The sequence below is a fragment of the Thermobia domestica genome, chromosome 4 (assembly GCF_964235325.1).
Source record: "Thermobia domestica chromosome 4, izTheDome1.hap1.1, whole genome shotgun sequence".
Taxonomy (NCBI): Eukaryota; Metazoa; Arthropoda; class Insecta; order Zygentoma; family Lepismatidae; genus Thermobia; species Thermobia domestica.
The window spans coordinates 256,544,870-256,566,500 of record NC_137457.1 but is presented as its reverse complement, the minus strand read 5'-3'; the positions used below and the strand labels follow the sequence as shown (position 1 = coordinate 256,566,500).

The 21,631-nt window shown below is 37.3% G+C and overlaps 1 protein-coding gene across 3 annotated transcripts in view; it reads left to right on the top strand.

Annotated features, from left to right (window-relative positions):
- LOC145683487 (uncharacterized) overlaps nucleotides 1-21,631 on the top strand; it is a 134,650-nt gene that overhangs the window by 77,956 nt on the left and 35,063 nt on the right. The window contains exon 1 of one of the 3 annotated variants that reach the window (XM_081754822.1): nucleotides 18,624-18,732. The exons of the other annotated variants lie outside the window; for them this stretch is intronic. Within the exon in view, the coding sequence (XP_081610948.1) occupies nucleotides 18,700-18,732 (33 nt within the window). The 5' untranslated portion in view covers nucleotides 18,624-18,699. Of the gene's footprint in view, nucleotides 1-18,623; nucleotides 18,733-21,631 lie in introns of those variants that run through there. 3 annotated transcript variants of the gene reach the window in all.

The window sequence follows — 21,631 nt, the reverse complement described above, 5'->3', positions numbered from 1 at the left end:
ACATGGAGAATGATTTCAGGCTATAGAATAATGTGGATTGAAGTAAGGAACTAATAGCAAATCAAGTTGACGAGGATCTGTAAGAGGTGGCTATTGTGTTAAAATGTTTCTTGGGTACATGTGCAGAGGTTATGAGCAATATATATGTGGATTTCGTTGGTAGATACGGCGGTCAGGATTATACTGATCTATGGCTTCGGTGTATTCGTATATTGCTAACAGATGATCCAGTGGTGGGTAGGCATAGCGCGGTACAGCAGGAACTTGGTCTAACAGCTCATGGACAATGGGATGTGCCAATTGTATTCGTGTCGCTATGTAGCGTTGGCGTAGATGGTAGAGGTGTGGCAAAATAGTTGGAAATTGCGCACGACGATATATTTCAGCAGTGGGAGTATCGAAAGCGAGAGAGTAGGCCAGACGTAAGGCATGTCTTTCGAGAACTTTCAGACGTTCATAGTAAGTTGGTGCTGCTGATAACCAGGCAAGATGTCCATACGTGAGAGCTGGGCGTACGAAGACTTTATATGTTAGCAGTAGAAGTTGTGTATTAAGACCCCACGTGGTGCCTTTAAGGTTTCGTAAAAGGTTCAAACGGCGCCGGATATTAGCTTCCAATTGTTTTAGATGAGGCTTCCAAGTAAGATGTTTATCAAATATTACTCCCAGATATTTGAGACTGTTTTGAATTGGGATTGGAGAGTCAAAAAGGGTTAAATGTAGACGTTCCGGATTGCGACTGTTGCAGTATTTATTGCGTTTGAGCCCAAAGAGAGTCATTTGAGTCTTAGTGGAATTCAGCTTTAGCTTCCATTTCAGGCACCATGTAACTAGTTTGTCCAAAGCTGGTTGTAGGAGTTGATTAATGCGATCCACTGAAGATCCCAATGCGACATAAGCGGTATCATCAGCAAATTGTAAGGCATATAGTGGGGGCTGAGGTTGAGGCATGTCGGCTACATAAAGAATATATAATAGAGGAGATAAAACAGATCCTTGGGGCACACCGGCGCGGAGTTGAAAGATGCGTGACTTTGCACTGTTGATCTGAACGAAAGCCTGGCGCTGATGTAGAAAATTTGCTATTAATCGGACATAGCTGTGAGGAAGCAGACGTTTGAGTTTGTAAATTAACCCCTCATGCCAAACAGTATCAAACGCTCTTTCAATATCAAAGGAGATCAAAACAGATGGTAAACGCTTATTAAAATGGTTGACAAGTAGTGTAGAAAGTTTGAGTAATTGATTAGCAGTGCTATAGAGTGGACGGAAACCAGCTTGAATAGTTGGTAGTTTGTTCGTGATTTGTAGATAGTGATGTAGCCGTTTTACCAGAAGACGTTCTAGGGTCTTGCTAAACACGTTAGTAAGGCTAATGGGTCTGTAAGATGACACAGCAGTTGGATCTTTGCGAGGTTTTAGAAAGACCACAATTTTAGCAAGTTTCCATGTAGTTGGAAAATAGCCTGTAGATAAAATAGTTGTATACAAAGAAGCAAGTAAGACTAGAAACGCCACAGGTGCCTTAAGCAGTTGACGATACGTAATTGAGTCTGCCCCCGGAGCTGTGTTGCGACGGCATTTAAGAACAGCTGTAATATCATCTGATGTTATTGGAGCAGTGAGCTGATTTGTGGGATCAAGGTGGTAGTTGAAATCAGGTTGAAATGATGGCTGCACTAGAGAACCAGCGTGTGAGATATGGGTATCTGTAGGACAAGTGAACAACGGTGTAGTGTGTGGAGTGAAGACTCCCTCAAGATATGTAGCGAAAGCAGTTGCCTTTTCTTCATCCGTCGTTGGTACTTGGTCAGCACATATGATGGGGTATTGTGGGCCCTGTTTCTGGAATGTGAGACGTTTAAAGGTATTCCAGAATTTAGTAGGATTTGTTTCTTGGCGCAAAGCATTACAGGAGGCACGCCAGTCTAGTCGTTTGCGGGCTACTATGTAGCTCTGTACCGTTCGTTGGAATTGACGATGGAGAAGAAGAAATCGGCGGTCATGTGTGCGACGAAACTCTGTTAAATACTCGTGTGAGCGCCGGAGCAGATCGAGGGCGCGTGCTGGTAAACGAGGTCTAGATGATTTGGTGGTACATTTAGGAACTGCGTAATCCGTAGCGTGAGAGACTATGTCAGTCAGAGTATGTGAGAGTGTTTCAATAGATGCAACTGTTGTGAGAGTAGGTGCAGTAGCCGGCAGATTTTCGGTAATATAAGTGCTGTACTGATCCCACCGAGCTTTGCTAAAGTTATATCTGGGTGTGCGTGGTGATGCAGATGCAGTGGATGTCAGACGTGGATTTATAGAGAGAAGTATTGGGAGATGATCACTACCTATGGAACCAAGGACATCTATAGTAGTAAGTGGTAACAGATTATTGGAAATGATTGCCACGTCGGGACTAGTGTCGCTTTCCGGACGAGTAGGATGCGGCAGCTGCAGTAAAGAACTATGGGTAGTTTGGAGGAAATCATGAAAGCGTTGTTTCTGAGCTGCTGTACGAGAATGGTAGTTGATGTCTGCTAAGAAGATGTATGTTTTAAAGTTGAGATCTAAGTATGTCAGAAAACGATACGGAAGTGGCTGTGTAGATCGAACATAGGTGGTAGCGATGGTAATAGTAGTAGCTGGAAAATAGAGCGTCTGTATGACGTGTTCGGGATATTGCCCGGGAGAAGGTGGTATGATATGGCGCCGTGGAATAGAATGCTTAACGGCTATTGCTGCACCACCACGTGCGATGTTTTGTGGCAGATCAGAGCGTATGAGATGATAACGTGGAAGATAGAAGCGGTCAGATCGTTTTAGAAAGGTTTCATTAAGAAGGATGCTATCTGCATTGTGCTGAGTTGCTAAAGTTTCTAGGAGAACTCGGTTGGTAGGTAGCGAACGAATATTGCAGAATAGCAATGTAATAGTCGTCCTTCTCTGACCTGTACTATTCATGATGGGTGTCTGTATGAAAATGGAAGTAGGTTGAGAGTCCGGAATATGTAGCTGCCATGTGGAGCTGGAATATATCGAAGGCGGCTTTAGTTGCATGATTTAGTATAGCCTCACGCTGGAAGGGAAAGGCATTTTGAAGAACGATAGTGATGAACTTCAAAATACTTTCCACAGTAGGTGGTGGTAAGTAAGATGTTTGTGTGGTCGCTGTGGTACTAGTCGGACGTGATGAGACATGAACGCGTAAAGGTACAACAGTCTCGGGCTTATCTGGAAGTGGTTTAGGTTTGCCCTTACACTTGTAGGAGTAAGTTGGATGTTCCCCGTCACAAGTGTTGCATCTGGAGGGTTCGTTGAGCTTAGGACACTCCTTTATTTTATGATCTCCTTTGCAGTGGGAGCAGACGGAAGGATTTGTGCACTTGTTCGTTGGATGCGCATTATAAGTTAGACAATTTTCACACCGTAGTGAGAGAGGCGGGGGTGTGCGTGAAGGCTCGACCCGATGGTGGCAACGGTAGATGTAGACACCGTTATTTAGAAGATCGTCTACCAGTGCTGGATCATCTGTTAGTAGTCTGACCATATATGTAGGGCCATTAGCATTTTTAATACGGAGAGCTCTAGTAGGTTGAATCCCATCTTGCTTTAGTTCCTCTAGTATGTCTTGTTCGGTATAAGTAGGATCAACTCCACGGATAACTACAGAGAGTAATGGAGTACGCCGAGGCGGAGGTGGTGTTTTGATATGAGGAGTTTTAAGGAGTTGAATTTTCGTGTTAACGCCAAACATTGCTGGTCCCACTTTATAGATTAGATGCTTATAAAGATCGGGGTTCTTTGTTTTTAGGATGATTCCGTTAGAGGTCTTGTTTAATTGATGGAGGTCCAGTCTAGAACAGTATCGTATTAGTTTTTGGTAAAATTTTTTGATGTCACAAGCGACGCGCCGTTGCTTCTTACAAATATCTAATACGTTGTTATATTAGCCGCGAGTACTTGAAATTTCTACCCTTTTTTGTATAAAAACGCAGAAAAATGTTTATACTTTAAACACAGCATTTAGAGAAGTTTATACTGTGAGTTAAACTTGAAGTTTATATTAAAATATCTGCAACAGTTCTGTATTCTTTCGCGAAATAGGTAGGCTCAAAGCTGCTGCCATCTATGTTCACATTTATGCTTTATACATAAATACTATAATTCGTTATGCCTCATGGTTACCGAAGTATGAGGAAATAAAGAGCGACATTATAGGTACGTGAGACTAGAGTACTAGAGTACTAGACGGCACAATTAAAAAAAATAATTAAGTTTGTCCTTTATTCAAGCTGAATGCTAACAAGACGCTAACAACGCGAACACTACCTTGTCGCCGAAAGTTGAGGTCAGCGTCACGTGGTTTTTGAGAACAACTGAAAATAGAACGCGCGCTGGCTTTTTACTTCAATCTAAAGAAAAGCGTCTCGCAAGTGAAGCGTGGGTTGCCCGCACTACAGCTTGCGTTAAGCAGAAATAAGCTTTTTTGTATAAGCCAAAGCGAAATAAAATCAAATAAAAGCGACAGGCAAGCTTGCGGTAAGCAAACATGCTGTCTGGGTTGTATATAAATATATATCATGTTCATTCATATTGATAATCGATGCAGTGTTGTTATGTTACAGAAAAATGCGACCCAGTGTCATAGAAATAAACTTGGAATATGCTACAGATATAATTTATGAAACGATTCCTAAGAAGGAATAATAATAATAATACTAATGTAGTATATAGATGTTAAAATGTTAAAATGACACAAGTGGGCACGTATGCAACACGTGACGGAAGTGCACGGAGCATATTTTTCTTCTTCATAATTTTTTTTTTATTCTTCACACTTTCCTGAGTCTTGAACGAAAATGAATGGATCAATGAATAGTGAGAATTAATAGAATTGTTCCATTGGAACGTAATATTCTATGTAAACCTGCCTAAGAAGCTAATTATAATGTATCATCTATATGTTTAAAAGTTTTTTTTCTTTCTTTCTTATTTGTACCGGTAAGCTACGAATATGTAAACTACATACAATTGCAATAATGTTTATCCGAATGTAACACTAAAACAATGTAAAGAATCAAAATTTATTCTGAAACAAGATTTCAAAATTTATAACCGTTTTTCTTAAGCTGTAATTCGATTTTTTTCTTTTGACAATAAATTATAACTTGAACTTCAATGTATGTTTCCGTACCAGTAATTCATATTAAGTACCTAGATTATAGGATAATAGTAACATAAAGTGCAAGTTGATGTCGAACATGTGCTAGATAGCACAGTTGCTAAGATCTCATTGACGGTCTACCACTTGACAAGAATCTGCGATTGCTTTCAAAATTCCGTTGCGTATGTAAATAAGAAATCAGTTCTCATTCTTTACCTTAACAGAATTAAGTGATTACAAATTGACAATTCGGTTTAAAATATTGTTTGGTATGTTTTCATTTACTTTTATGTCCCTAAAGCAGGGCGTTTCAAAATTTGGCTTCATTCAGCCAGGATTGATTAATTTTTTTTTCTTCTTGTACTGAGAGAAAGGTGTAGTACAAAATCTGCGACCACAACCATTGTTTTTTTTAAATCCATTTTTAGATCGTATCAAAATTGGCGACTTCAGCTTCAGGATTATTACTATTATTTTTTTTATGTCTAGTAGGTAGAACTAAAATGAGATTTTAGAATAATTAATGGAAGTATTGGGATAAGGCTGAGAGATGCGTGGCTCAATCAATATAATGTAAGATGAGTGAAACAACGATGATAAATGAATCGGAAGAGTATAGTTGTTGCAATGGTGCTTACAATGTTGAGAACACTGTGGCAATTTGCTGCGAAGGTTGTGACAAATGGTACCATATGAACTGTTTAAACATTCCTGAACCGGAACAAGAGTTGTTAAAGCCGTCAGAGGAAAAGTGGTTCTGTGCCAACTGTGTAGTTGAACAGCATGTAGACTCGGATGTTGAGAAAGTGAGTCGTGCACGAAATCGAAAGAAAGTTGTTCCGGAAATAGAAATTGGGGGAGGTCCATTGTTAGAGAAATTGATGGACATAATTAAAGATTTAAAGTCTGAGGTTTCTGCTGTAAGGGTAGAACTTATTAATCAGATGACTGTTAACAAGAAGGATTTGAAATCAGAAATGAAAACTGAACTAAATAAGATGAGCAATGAAATAGTAGCCTTAAAAGAATCTTTTGCAACTGTAAAGGTGGAACTAAACAGTGAAGTATCTAAGTTAAGAAATGAGATAGATGGAACTAAACAGAATTTAGGTCAACCTGTAGAAAGTGTACGGGAAAATTGCATGGCTGAAATTTATAATGTGAATCAGGGTGTGAATAATGTTAAAGTAGATTTAGATAAGATCACTAGAAATTTCACTGAATTCACTGAGAATGTAGATTGTAAGTTAGAAACTACTGTTAAGGATGTATCAATGTTGAGAAATTAATTTGGAAATCTAACCTCTAAATTTGAAATTGAGCTAAAGAATGTGAAAGAACGACAAGTTAATGACTATAGGAAATTTCGTGATGTAAATGAACAAACTGTAAATATGATTAAGATATTGGAGCGTGATGTAGTGGGTGCTTATCGTCAGAACCGGGAACGATGTGAACGGAACACCGAGAATTTGAGAAAGGTACTTGAATCGGGTGAAAGAAATACAAAGAGTGAAAATTCTCCTCGTGAAGGGAATTTAGTTGAAAGTGATAGAAGTTATCAGGATGGTAGGGAACCTTCAGTTCCAAATCTCGAGAGAATTCGATTTGAAGAAATTATAAATACGACTGAGGTATCCTCCTCATCTGACGTGGAAGCGATTGGGGATGAATCCGCTAGTAAACGTAAAAAGATGAAACAAAAGAGAAAAGGGAAAGAATCGCGGTGTTAGTCGCGTACAAAACAATGTAATCCGTTACATCTAGTTGTTAATGACCAGGAAACCGTGGAAATATCTAAATTAGACCGTGAAAATAGACACTGGGACAAGAGTCCTTCGTATAAAAGAGGTGCAGGAACCTATCTGAAGGAACTGCATCACTTCCCAATATTTGATGGACAGCTGACTCAGGGAGTGGCGAAAATATTTTTAGATGATTTGTTGCAAACTATGAACATGTATGTTCTCACCGATAGGGATCGTTTGTATATATTAGGAAGGGTTTTAGAAAAGTCTGCCAAGATATGGTATAGAAGTGTTGCTTCACAAATACGAACCTTTGAGGATTTTATAAAATTATTCAAAATACAGTACATATCCGAGCGAATGGAGAGGGCGCAGAAACGTCACCTCTATTCATTGCGATATGATAGAACAAAACATTCTTCGCTTCTTGGGTTTGTCCGTCACATTGTGGAAAAGTATAATTCGATAGTGACTTCTCCATCGGATCAGGAGTTAAAGGACTTGATTTTGGACTGTCTCCCTGGGGAGGAAACTAAAATTCTGAAGTTAGGTTCAGTTAGTACAGTCCAAGATCTGATTTTAAGAATTGCAGAGTTGGAATGTGGCCCGAATTCTATTCCAGAAAGTTATGGGGGTGCAAAATTCCAAAATAGAAAACCACAAATTCGGAAAACATTCCTCTCAACAACTCGTTCCGATAAAATAGATAATGCAGTGCAAACGGAACCAGTGAACAGAGAAGGGTTAGGTAAAGATAATAATTTTGATAATACTAAACCTAGAAAATTTAATCGATCAAATTGGAAGAAAACTAAAAATTTGAAATCCACCTGGGAAAATCGTAACATAATTAGACCTATGCCACCATTCCCCATGATGTATGGACAGGTACCGGTATCGTATGCGGTACCAGGAATGTATACTTTTAACACTATCAAACCACCTGTTGGTCAATTTCTTCCTGGTCCAATGGTGACATCTCCATTTTCTTCGAACATGCCTGTAGTGACTACGGTCACATCTGCACTGAATCCGCCGTATTCTTCAGTTGCAGCGGAGTCAGTTAGTAACAACAACAACAATCATGTTTCCCAGTTTGTTAGTAACCCTGTTATTAATCAGGAAAACATATTGAGCAGTCGTCATTAAGGGGAGGCGATGGCTGCTCGACTGAACTTCTCTCCCCGAAAGAACATTTTGAAATTAGAGATGAAGTAGTTCCAAAACAAAGTGAGCTTGTATTACCCTCTTTGAAACTATTAATATACTTTGTTTTAAAAGAAGAAGTGGAAGGAAATATAGCTAATCAAAATTTCGAGATATATCCTTCCCCTTCTCTAGATTGTAAAGTAGGGGAAACACAGATAAAATGTATCCTGGATACAGGGGCTGAGTTAAACCTTCTAAATTATAACATTTGGCAAACCTTACAAATTTCTTTTCGGTCAGCTAAACTCAAACCTGTACCCAGTGTACATTTAAATGCATTTGCGGGAAAAGATAGCTTCCCAGTGAAAGGATTGTTGGAACTAACGTTAAATATACAAGATAATCTCTTTGATGTTCCTGTTTTCATAGTAAAAGACATGAAAGCTGGTCTGTTATTGGGGTCACCTTTCTTCGCGAAGTTCCAAGTCACTTTAGATAGTAGTAATAGAAAATTAGTGTTGAAAAATAATCATCAAGAAGAAGTGACGTTGGACCTTTCGTACCCAAATATATTGTTAATTCATGTAGAAAATGCTAAATCGTTAACTGAATTAAATCAAAATCTTTCCCCTTCTGAGGAACAAAAACACGACTATGGTGAAATTTCAAAAACAGAAATCCAAGAATACGTAGATAATCGTGTTGATTTAGATACAAACACTAAAATGAAACTAAAAGATTTGTTATTCAAATACAACCATTTATTTTGCGAATATCATAAGCCGAAGAGGAAGAGGAAATTGAAAAAGAATGTAGTTGAAATTAAAGAAGGGAATCTAGTCATGGTGAAAACTCATTTTCTTTCGGACGCTTTCAAAAAGGTCACGCACAAATATTTTCCTGTGTTTACTGGACCTTATGTTGTGTCAAAAGTGCAACATAATTCTGTATTTCTAAAGGATTTAAAGGGGAGAGAAGTACCAGTCCAAAATTTGATAAATGTTAAATTATTTAATTGTTCAGAAGAGAAGCGAATTGAGTTACTAAAAGATTTCGAACAACTTTAACTTAAAAAATTTTTTTTCGAGGTCGCTGGAAAAAATGTAACGTACCCTTTTACCGGTACTTTACATTGTTACTGTTTTACCGGTACTTTACATTGTTACTGTTTTACCGTTGTTTTGCTAAGTGGCCCCCATTTGGTATAGCCATGCCATTAGTTCAAATACATGTTTTATTTGTTTTTACGTGTTAGTTATTAACGTTAGTTGTTGAAATGTTTCTTTACTATTAATACAATTCACTGGATGGTGGGGTTATTCTATAACTATCCACTATATTCACATATAACTAATATCAATTACAAATGATTTAATATTATATCGGATTCTTCTAAATTTGCTAGGTAGATTCTATTAACACTGTAATAGTAAAATTCTTATTTACATAACACTCACCCATGACATTGCATAATCAGTCGTGTCGAGCATCGGTTCATGGCATTCAATTGTCTTGTGCTTGCGGCATGCTGGGTAGCGAGGCCAAGATGGCGATAGACGGGTGAGAAGATATGAAAATGTCGTGAATATTGATTGGTGCTCTTCAAGTAAATGGACAGACACGACTAGGTGAGAATTATCAATATTCTGTTTTTAGTTTGAGGAATTATGTGTCTCATTAAATATGTCATAAATATTAATACTTCATTAAGTTCTAAAATTTTAGGGGAGTAACTACAATAGAATATTAAGTTTTACAATATGAAAAATATGGTGTAGTTGAGCTATGTAGTCGCCAGGTATTGCATGATGCTCAGCCATCTTTACCGTGCTAAGAAATAGGCGACCCCTTCGGTCATCCATGATAATTTGAAATTTAAATACGTAAATCGTACTTTAGGACTCAACCTCAGCAAAATTTGTGTTTTGATCCAACCTAGAAATAATTGGGATGAAAGAATTGGATGCCGAAGGCTAAATTAATCCTTAACAATTTTGGTAAATCGTCGCCTGATGCAACCACCTATGAATGCTGAAAATAGTAGGTGTCAGGTGGTTTAAAGTTGGATGTATTATCGTCAATGCTTCGGAGTGCACCATTCCATGGATTCGTGAAAAGGTGGGATCCGGAGGAGTGAGGAGGATACAACCAACGTGTCATAAGGTAAAAACTTTCCTTACTTATTTATCCTGAACCGGGAACCATTCAGGTTGATGACAGCAAGGGTACCAGTGGTGCTATAAAACCCAAACTATTTGCAACTTAATGACTGTTTGTGAAATTTTTATTCAGTGCATCAATAGCATGACACACATGTGTAAATAAAATCTCGTGTTGTGCCACGCATCTAACAGGATTATCGTAATACTTCCATTAATATAATTATTAAGACTGATACTATTATGAAATGTTAGTATGCATTCGGTAAAAATCAAAAACTTAGCTTCCGGTACAAAGTTCTAATATGATGTCCTCGTGCAGTCTTAAAGGTCAGGTTAGCTACGCTTAACTTGTCGTTCTCGTATTTCCATATACTGAAATGTCATGTTCACAATATAGTCAGGGAAGTGATAAATATTGTAGATGTTTTTTTTTCTTTCATACTCATTTGTATATAAATATATATCATGTTCATTCATATTGATAATCGATGCAGTGTTGTTATGTTACAGAAAAATGTGACGCAGTGTCATAGAAATAAACTTGGAATATGCTACAGATATAATTTATGAAACGATTCCTAAGAAGGAGTAATAATAATAATACTAATGTAGTATATAGATGTTAAAATGTTAAAATGACACAAGTGGGCACGTATGCAACACGTGACGGAAGTGCACGGAGCATATTTTTCTTCTTCATATTTTTTTTTTATTCTTCACACTTTCCTGAGTCTTGAACGAAAATGAATGGATCAATGAATAGTGAGAATTAATAGAATTGTTTCATTGGAACGTAATATTCTATGTAAACCTGCCTAAGAAGCTAATTATAATGTATCATCTATATGTTTAAAAGTTTTTTTCTTTCTTTCTTATTTGTACCGGTAAGCTACGAATATGTAGGGCTAAACTACATACAATTGCAATAATGTTTATCCGAATGTAACACTAAAACAATGTAAAGAATCAAAATTTATTCTGAAACAAGATTTCAAAATTTATAACCGTTTTTCTTAAGCTGTAATTCGATTTTTTTTTCTTTTGACAATAAATTATAACTTGAACTTCAATGTATGATTCCGTACCAGTAATTCATATTAAGTACCTAGATTATAGGATAATAGTAACATAAAGTGCAAGTTGATGTCGAACATGTGCTAGATAGCACAGTTGCTAAGATCTCATTGACGGTCTACCACTTGACAAGAATCTGCGATTGCTTTCAAAATTCCGTTGCGTATGTAAATAAGAAATCAGTTCTCATTCTTTACCTTAACAGAATTAAGTGATTACAAATTGACAATTCGGTTTAAAATATTGTTTGGTATGTTTTCATTTACTTTTATGTCCCTAAAGCAGGGCGTTTCAAAATTTGGCTTCATTCAGCCAGGATTGATTAATTTTTTTTTCTTCTTGTACTGAGAGAAAGGTGTAGTACAAAATCTGCGACCACAACCATTGTTTTTTTTTAAATCCATTTTTAGATCGTATCAATCTTCTCCTAGACGATTGAACCGATTTTGACCAAACTTGGCACAAATATTTCTTGCTACTAGGCAACCAACACTGTCGGGGTTAGCTACCCCATACTCACCCCGTTGCAGAGTGGGAGGGGGTGGAACACTACACAATGCTTTTTAAATGGCGATATAATTGCATAAATGGTTTTAATGAATTATCTTAAGAACGGTTCGACCGAAACTTGGCCCACATATAGCTTATAGTTCGGCGAATAATAATGTTGGAGTAGAACACCCCTAGCGCGTCCAGGGGCGGAGGTGGAGGGGTTGAAATATAAATAATGGCATAAATGTTGTTAATGAAATATCTTAAGAACGACTAAACCGATTTGAACGAAACTTGGCACACATATACCTTAGAGTCTGGTGGATAATAATGTTGGAGTGGAATACCCCTAGGGAAGGTGGAGGGGCTAAAATGTAAAATTTGTCGAAAATGACCAATACATCCTGTACATAGGTCTTGTACATAGGTTTTGAGGTCACTTAGATCAATGTTAACACTCCAAACGCCGTAATAGTAGTAGTTGCTGTTGTTCTTGTTGTTGGAGTAGTAAGTAGTAGTAGTAGGTAGTAGTAGTAGTAGTAATAGTAATAGTAGGTGTAGTAGTAGTAGTAGTAGTAGTAGTTGCAGGTAGGTGTAGTAGTAGTAGTAGTAATAATAGTAGGTGTAGTAATAATAGTAGTAGTATGTAGCTGTAGTAGTACTAGGTAGTTGTAGTGTTAGTAGCAGTAGGTAGTTTCAGTAGTAGTAGTGGTAGTATTAGTATTAATAGTAGTAGGTAATAGTGGTAGCAGTAGTAGTAGTAGTAGGTAGTTGTAGTAGTTGTAGTAGTAGTAGTAGTAGGTAATTGTAGTAGTAGGTAGTAGTAGTAGTAGTAGTAGGTAGAAGTAGTAGTCGTAGTAGTATAATGTAGTAGAAATAGGTAATAGTATTCCAAAATATTTTTAAGAAACCAGATCTCCCCGTACGAAGTCGGGCGTTAAGGCTAGTAACCTTTAAAAAATAGGAAAATACTTGGATAAACTGCATGTAACGTAAGACCAACTACAGGGTGGGCTATAATGTCGGCAAGTGCACCACGAAGAACGTTACACCCACCCCTATCACCGAAACGAAGGGGAATAGACGCTATGTTTACATAAGCATTTTTGCTTAGCATGACCTTCCCGATCCCCCCTCCCCATCACATCCCAAAATCTTTGCATTTCCTCACCGGACACCGTGTATACATTGTAATATACTTATTGGAAATATCAGTATAATATTTCCAATAAGGGTGATGTTTTTATCAGAAGTGATATTCGAAAAATCTGCATAGAAATTTTCTAGAATTTCTAGCAGAGGATCTCTAATAGTGGATTATCACCTGTTCTCACTTTGTGTGGGGTAGGATACATTAACGAGACTGTTTATGTTGTTCCACTGCGAACTACCGTGGATGAAATGGGGAATCAGTATTTTGCATATCGATAATACTCGGGAAGAAGAAGAAGAAGACTAGATCCACAGATTCTACTCTATAGCGTCTCACGGTGCCCCCTACACTATGTTGCGTAAACCGAATTTGAAAATTGTTCTTCGTTGCAAAGATATTTTGATTTGTCAAATTAAATGTACATAAAAACCCTGTATATAAAAAGTGTATAATTTTTAATTTTTAATGCTGAAATTGTATTCAAACCACATTCTATATGGTTATTACTTTTAACAAACATTAAGAAAACACAAATAGCTCAATACCCGCGAACTTGTACCTTTTCATACACACGCACAAATATATTCATTTTCATAAAATTTATATTTGAATTGAAATATTTTTGGTAAAAAAGAAGAAAGCAACTTTATGGAGCCTGCGGTGCTACTTTCCAGGGTATTTATCATCTCCCGAGCCTGGAAACGGAACGAAACTTTTCTGGTGGAAATTCACGCAATGCTGCTCTTTCAGCGCTAAACAAACTTATTTCTACGTGCTTTGATTGCACCAAATCGGCCCATTGGAATGTGTCCAGGCTTGTCATTGGCCAACCTTGTCGTCAGCGATCCAAAATCAATCCTGACAAGCCTGGACACCTCAGGAATGTGTCCAGGCTTGTCGTTGGCCAACCTTGTCGTCAGCGACCCAAAATTAGATGTGTCCAGGTTTGTCGGGATCGACCACGACAAGCTTGGACACCTCAGGAATTCGTTCGAGACTGGTGCAAGAGGATAAATTGAGAAGTGTCCAAGCTTGTCGTCGTCCAAGTTTGTCGTTGTCCAACCTTGTCGGGAGCGACCAAAATTAAGTGTCCAGGCTTGTCATCTCCAACCTTGACGGCGTCCCTATTTATATGTTAATCTATCATTTTTACGCGACTTTTGTATGTTAATACGTTATCTTTAAATTTGAATAATACAGCAACAGTGAACAAGAAGAATATATTCCATAGGATATTCTAACAAAAATTTAATATAGGTTTACTTTGATTCAAAATAAAGTTTCTCATTGAATGTTAATTTGAGCTTATGGGCATTATTTTTTTTTTAATTGAGATTTTATTTCTGTTTAAACAATATATAAATTTAGATGGCTGTCTCATGCCTGAAGGAGCAAAGATATTGTCAGTCCCTGAGGTGTCATTAAATATACAGAAATGCCTATTGATGAAACACATTGTGCTATATGGGAACTGTTTCAAGAGCAAGGGGGAATAGTAATGATAATTAGAGCAAAGCAGAGGTGTTGCCCGCGCTCCTTCCAATTCGAGTAATTATTATTATTTAGGATTTATGCTACTTAAGTTGAAAATATTTTGTTTTTAATTTAGTATAGAAAACTTTCGATGCAACAAATTTCCAACTCTAGCCGCTAACCTACTAGTTGAATTTGGACTTCGATGCAGTTTGATGTGTTGAAAAAGAACTGTACAATCGTCTTCATCTTCCGCAGTTTGACTGTCTAACTAATTTTCAATACAGAAAACTTGTTGCTCAAACATACGATGAAACTCCAGTTATGGTTGGTGAGTTAGGGAACTGCAGCCTCTTGTTAGTTATATTTTCATTCTTATGCCCATAGACCTAATTTAGTTTTAGAAAAGTCCGTTGATTATACAAAAGGGCATAGGCGTAAATAGCACCCCCACAACCCTCGCGGCGGGAGGAGGAAGGCGCACGAGCTCCAGGGGCGAAAAAAATATATAGAAACTAGGGCGCATAACTAAAGGTTGCGGGGGCACTGAAGCTTCAAGTTACGCTATTGGAAAAGGATATATATATATATATATATATATATATATATATATATATATATATATATATATATATATATATATATATATATATATATATATATATATTTTAATGGTGTTGGGACTTGCTTCTTCTTTCTCGAAGTCTTCAAAAAGAGCAAATGCTCTGGATTATGTAGTCAACAAAAGTATCCCAATAGTCTCAAACACAAGGTATAGAACTATAGAAGTAGGGTAAATGGTGTGCTGTATAGCTTTAAAGATGAACTGTCAGGAGTCTTTAAATCCATGATGGATAAAACCGACGAATAGGATTCTCAAACCAGAGTTTGTGTAGCAAAATTCTGTCAAACCTTTCAAAGTTTTGACTTCAATTTTTTACTTGAACTGTTTTCTGTTATAGCATCAAGATAAGAAATCTTGTTCAATATCTTACAAAAGAAAGTTCATGATATAGGTTACTGCAGAAAGAAAATAGATGACTTTGAAGAATATCTAAGATCATTGAGAGATAGTTTCAATTATATTTAGTAAAAAATGAAAGAACATGAAGAGCCACCTTGTTCTAAAAGGTCAAGAGTAAATGAAGTGGAATTTGACCACTTTGTTAATGCCTATAGTTTGAAATGGTTGATACGCTGAAAGAAAAAGTGAGTACTAGATTTTCTGATATTGAGAAACAAGAGTTACTTGTAGTATCAGCAACCGGTAACAATCGTCAAATTGTCACGCCACGTCACTGGATTAATGCAAAATAAATAGAAGTTTAGTTGAGAGCAATTTTTATCGCAAGACGACTTTCAAGTAAATCTGAATATTTCTGGTCGAAGATGAAGAAAAACAGCACAAAACATGCAAAATTGTTCCTTAAAAGGCACAGTGTCTTTAAAAGGTAAAGTAATAAATTATGTCTCTGTTTTCAAGACTTATTTTGGCATCAAGATCAAAGTTTCATATTGATATTAAATCTTGCTTAAGCCGATATGAATTTTCAGTTATACCTGAGGCACTCTTCTCTGCGGACGATAAGATGCATCATTATCTATCAAAGCATAAGCTAGGAATAATTTTGGAAAAATTACAAAGTGTGGAAAATGAGATCTCGCAGAAGGTAGTGGTTGATGAGCTGGAAGTGGAGCCAGACGTAGCTTTTCCGATTAATGGTGTAGAACGTGAAACGGATTCTTCTACATCCGTGAAAATAGCAATAACTGATGGTATGGTAGAACTTCATCGCATTGGTAAACCAGTATAACATGTTATGTAAAGACATGCCAAGCTTTATCAGATTTCTGTGCTTGTGTTTTCTCGAAGTATGGGCAATATGAAGATCTACATGTAATTTTTGATTCATATATAGCCACACGCGATCTGAGAAGGTGATCAGATGTAGTCCAATTTCAAATACATCCGTGATCTAACATGTTAAACATAAGCTAGAAGAAACTCTTGCTCACGAGCAAAACAAGAATGAACTTACTAATTTGTTTGCAATTACACTTCTTGAACTTGGTAAGGAACAAAAGAAGAATATTGTAGTGTGTTAGCAAAATAAAGCAGCAGCAACTCATATTGATGTGAAGGAGTTGGAAACAATACAATAAGAAGCAGATATAAAAATAATTCTTCATGCAGCATTTTTCAGAAAGCACGGTGCTAATGGAGTTCATATATATTCACCTGATTCAGATATTCTTGTACATCCGTTAAGAAGATATCCCATTCTGCCCATTAATAAAGGTATCTATCTTTGTTAAGGAATGAAACAGTTCGTACGTCTAAAATCTTTTATATTACAAACTTGGAGCTGTGAAAACTGCAGAACTTTCTGGACTTCATGCACTTTCAGGATGAGATACTACTGGATCTTTTGTCAACACAGGAAAGTTAACTTGGTAGAAAGCATTCGAAAACACAACGGAAGACGTTTTAAAGGTTATGGCAAAATTACATGTTGCTCAACAACGGTGCTAACTTTTGAAAAATTCGTCTGCGAAGTATACATACGAAACACAAACATCACAGATATAGGTGAAGCAAGATGACGGATATACACTTAAGATGGGAACCTCCCCGAAACAAGAGGAAGTTTGGAACATGTAATATTGAGGGTCAATTTGCAAGCTCACCAATGTTAACAGAACCTTCAATAGCAACCTACAGCGCCAGATCCAAATGAAAATGGATGGGGAAAAAGTAGAAGATAGATATGAACCGATTATGTGTATAATGTTTTCAGTGCCTCAAACTATACTTGAACTTACTAAGTGTAGCTGTAAACAGAGATGTTCTAGTGGTTATTGTTGTATAAATCTTAAGGTGTACACAATTGAGTGAGTGCAAAGATAATGGAACAGTATGTAATAACAGAAGAGAAATCAATGAAAGCAGTGACCCTGAGACTGTCAGTGAAGAATTTAATACAGCATATTCAGTGGTGCCCACCCCCCTCGTGTCCATGACGCACCCCTCCCCCTCAATTGTCTATCCGTAGGTGTTCTTCCATGAAAAAAAATCTTTTCGATTAATTTTTACCCCCCCCTCAAGCATATTTATATAGATTTTTACCCCCCCAAAATATTTCAATGACGCAGTTTACGTCATAGCCCCCCCCTTGTGGGCACCCCTGGCATATTATTGTGATGATTAGAGTGAAGATAAAGACCTTACATAATGATTCCATGCTGAAAAAAAATACTCCCCAATTACTCATATGCAAACTTACTTTCCTATTTTGAACTTTGATACTAGAACGTAACATAATCATTAACAGAAACAAAAGAATATGCTATGATATTTACTACAATTATCAAATAGTTAGGTTCTTTTATATAATAGTTTCTTTTTAACCATTTTTTCTTAGTACATTTTCTTTAAGTAATATGTGTGGTTAACATTATAAAGTAGTTCTTACTTTAATCACATTAAAAGTTACTGTTCGATGCATCATTTACATTATCAATGAGTAATAAATGTGAGAATGACCAGATATTGATTGAAATATATTTATTTGTTTCTTTATATCTTTAACATATATACTCCAAAGAAATCAAGAAAATCGTAGACTTTCATATTGCTGCCCGTAGCACTGCCTCAATCATCATAAATGATACATCGCTGGAAAGCTAATGCTACACAGATTCGGATTTTGTATACCAACTTGTATTCATCTATACCTTTTGGGGGTTAGAGCCCCACTTTTAAATGTGGAAATGGCAATACTAGGGAAAACATACCAATTTATCATCCAACTTCCCCCTCAAAACCCCGATATGGGCAAAATGCATATCACTGGAAAGCTACATCCTTCAGAAATACATCGACATAAATATTATTTTTCTAGCTTAATTAGGTACTGAGATATAAGGGTTTAAAGGTTGGACGCAAAGGCGTTGAAAGGTTATTTTTCGCCATTTTGTTTTTATTAAATATTTGCTCTCTACACAGAATGCTAGATTATCACCATATAAATTCTTATTCTGTACATAAAGACGAAGAGATTGAGCCATCTCTCACACTTGTTTCGTAATATTTTCCACGGGACACTATTTGTCCCCAGACTATTACTTGTATTACAAATTCTGTTCTACATTTGTGGAAATTTCAAATTTCCATTGTAAGTGTAATATTGTTAACGATATTTTGTAATGCTTAGTAACTATATTTGATGGCAGTAAACTTTGAATAAGGGATTAGTTAGTTGTGTATTGATACGTTAATATTAAATAATAATAATGTCTACTGATGATTTGATTTTCTTATACCAGGTATGTATGATTGATATTCCACTTATTACTTACGTTTCAATGGCCTGTGATTACTGTATCTATATTCAGAAAGAATTCATAATACAGATTGATTATAAATGGTTAATCGGATGTTAAAGTGAAATACGTCTAAAACTATTAATATATCTATTAAAATGCTACAATAGCAATAAAAATGCCTTTTTTTTTTTTGTCCGTCATCCCGGTTAAAGGGTTTTGCCCTTTCCTCCGGTAAGTGCTTCAGATATAAAAGTTGGATTGAACTTTAATGTGGTTGGTCTAAGAGGTGTACATAAATTGTGCCCGGGAAATAAGGACGAATTTGAATTTCGCACCATTTTGTCATGTGACGGTTGGTAGCCGTGGTTTTACCATGTTTGTTGTCCTCTATCCTTCCGATTAATAGCCTGTGTGGTCAGCATTGTTGGTTGGTGTTTATTTTGGCATGGAGCGTTTGACAACAAAGCAACGCATCCAAGTGATTAAAAATGATTACAAAAACAAGGAAAGTCCCACGGCAACCGTTTGAGATTTGCGTGTGACACTTGGACGAAATGTTGCTCCTACTGAATCATCAGTTCGGAAGTTGGTCCTAAAGTTTGAGACCACGAGGTCAGTGTTAAATGTTAAGCAAACTGGAAGACCGCGTTCTGTTCGAACAGAAGAAAACATTGCTGTCGTGCGTGACAGTATGACCGTAAGCCCCATGAAATCCGTTCGCCGACGAATTGAATTTATCACCAAGTTCACTGCATGAAATCCTGTTTAAAGGTCTGAGAATGCATGCATACAAGATTCAACTTACACAAGAGTTGAAGCCTACAGATCATGGAAAGAGACATCGATTTGCTCAATGAGTATTGGCTCGACAAGCCGAGAACGAGAACTTCACGACAAGAATAATTTTCTCAAATGAGGCACACTTCCATCTCAGTGGGTACATCAATAAGCAGAACTGCAGAATTTAGGGTACAGAAAATCCGCAAGTGACTGTGGAAGAACAGATGCGTCCTCAACGCTCGACTGTGTGGTGTGGGGTCTGGGCAGGAGGAGTGATTGGCCCGTATTTTTTTGAAGACGATGAGAAAGCTGGCGTTACTGTGAACGGCGACCGTTACAGACACATGCTTGCAGATAGGTTTTTCCCAGTTTTGGATGAAATGGAAGTTGAAAATGGCGATTTTTGGTTTCAGCAAGATGGTCCGACCTGTCAGACACCGCATGAAACAATTGGTCTGCTGAATGAAAAGTTTCCTCAAAACATTATCTCTTTGCGAGGAAATCAGGAATGTTCTGCCAGATCATGCGATCTTACCCCTTGTGATTTTTTTTGTAGGGATTTGTGAAATCTAAAGTGTACGTGAACAAACCACAGACAATACAACAACTGAAGGATGCAATTAAGAGGGTTATTAACGGCATCACTCGAGATGTTTGTGAACGCGTCATCGCAAATTTCAATAAACGCATTGCTCATTGCCGTGCAACCTTGGGGGGTCATATACCGGATACAATTTTTCATACATAAATGTAAGAAAATTACCTAAAATATGTATACATAAATGGGAGAAGTTACTCAATGTGTTTATAAAAAAAATCAATATATTTTATATTAGTTTTGTAGCACTTTAATATTCGTCCCTATTTCCCGGACACCCTTTATATTTAATATTTATTCATTAAGTACATATACATACAGAATGGTGATTGAAGGGTGAGAAATAACATATAATGAGGTACACGCATAATATAATGGGAGGCCAAGTGTGCAACAGTAACATTGTCGAAAAAAATACATTTATTAGCATCCCGTGCTGAGTTATGGCGAATGCAAAACTGGAATGAAAAACGTGCAGGTGCAGTGGGCAGAGAAGTAGGTGAAGATGAAATGCAGTGCTCTGAACGCCACATCACAGAGATTTGTTAGTACTGACGAATGCAAGTTATCTTCTGTTCCTGGGGCGATTCAGAAACTGATGAAGACAGAGGAAGCCCATGTTAATAGGTAGTTACGGTGCATATGATTGGTAGATTAATGATGAAAGCTCACGTGCTTCTTAGATGAGAAAGATTTCGGGATCCACTACAGCATCATCTGAGATGTGCTAGGCGTAGAACATGACGTTCTAGGATAGCCAATTTCTGAGAGAATTTTGGCGGTGCGGATGTCCAGGCAGTGTGTCCATATGTTTGTGTACTGCGCATAAAGGCCTTATATGTATTAAGGACTGTTAGTGGTTTTAGCCCCCATGTTGTACCGACTAATCGCTTGAGGAGGTTGAGCCGATTTTTTGCTTGGTGTATGATCTTAGTGAGGTGTGGAATCCAAGTAAGTTTGGAGACAAATATGACACCAAGATAAGTGAGAGTATTTGACGCCAGGACAGGTGTATGATCTACTTGAAGGTTTAATCGACTTCGATTCCTGTATATTCGTGAACGACATCTACGTGGCAGGAAAACATTAGCCTGAGTTTTCGTAGACATATCGGACAGTTGCATTTGGATTGGATTTGAGTTTACTGTCCCGTTTAGCATCAAGGCTACGTAGTCCAGTCATTATACTTTAGGCTCAAAAATGAAGGATTAGAAAAAAAATCATACAAGCAAGGGACTTAACCGCAGTAAACGAATGCGTCAATTGCCGTTTGCATGGTTTTACTGATGGATTGCACTGTGCGGGCCGTCGTGAAAAAGGCGTTGTCGTCAGCAAACTGAAATATATTTATGTTGTTTGGAACAACAAGGCCAGCAACATACAATAGGTATAGTAGAGGAGACAGTGTCGAGCATCGATAACATGCGAAGGAGAGCATAGATATCGTGATCGATGGTTTCACGTACCATTCGGGGACACTGCACATGCTCTGCAATACTTGGTCACCTACCCGTTCCCTTT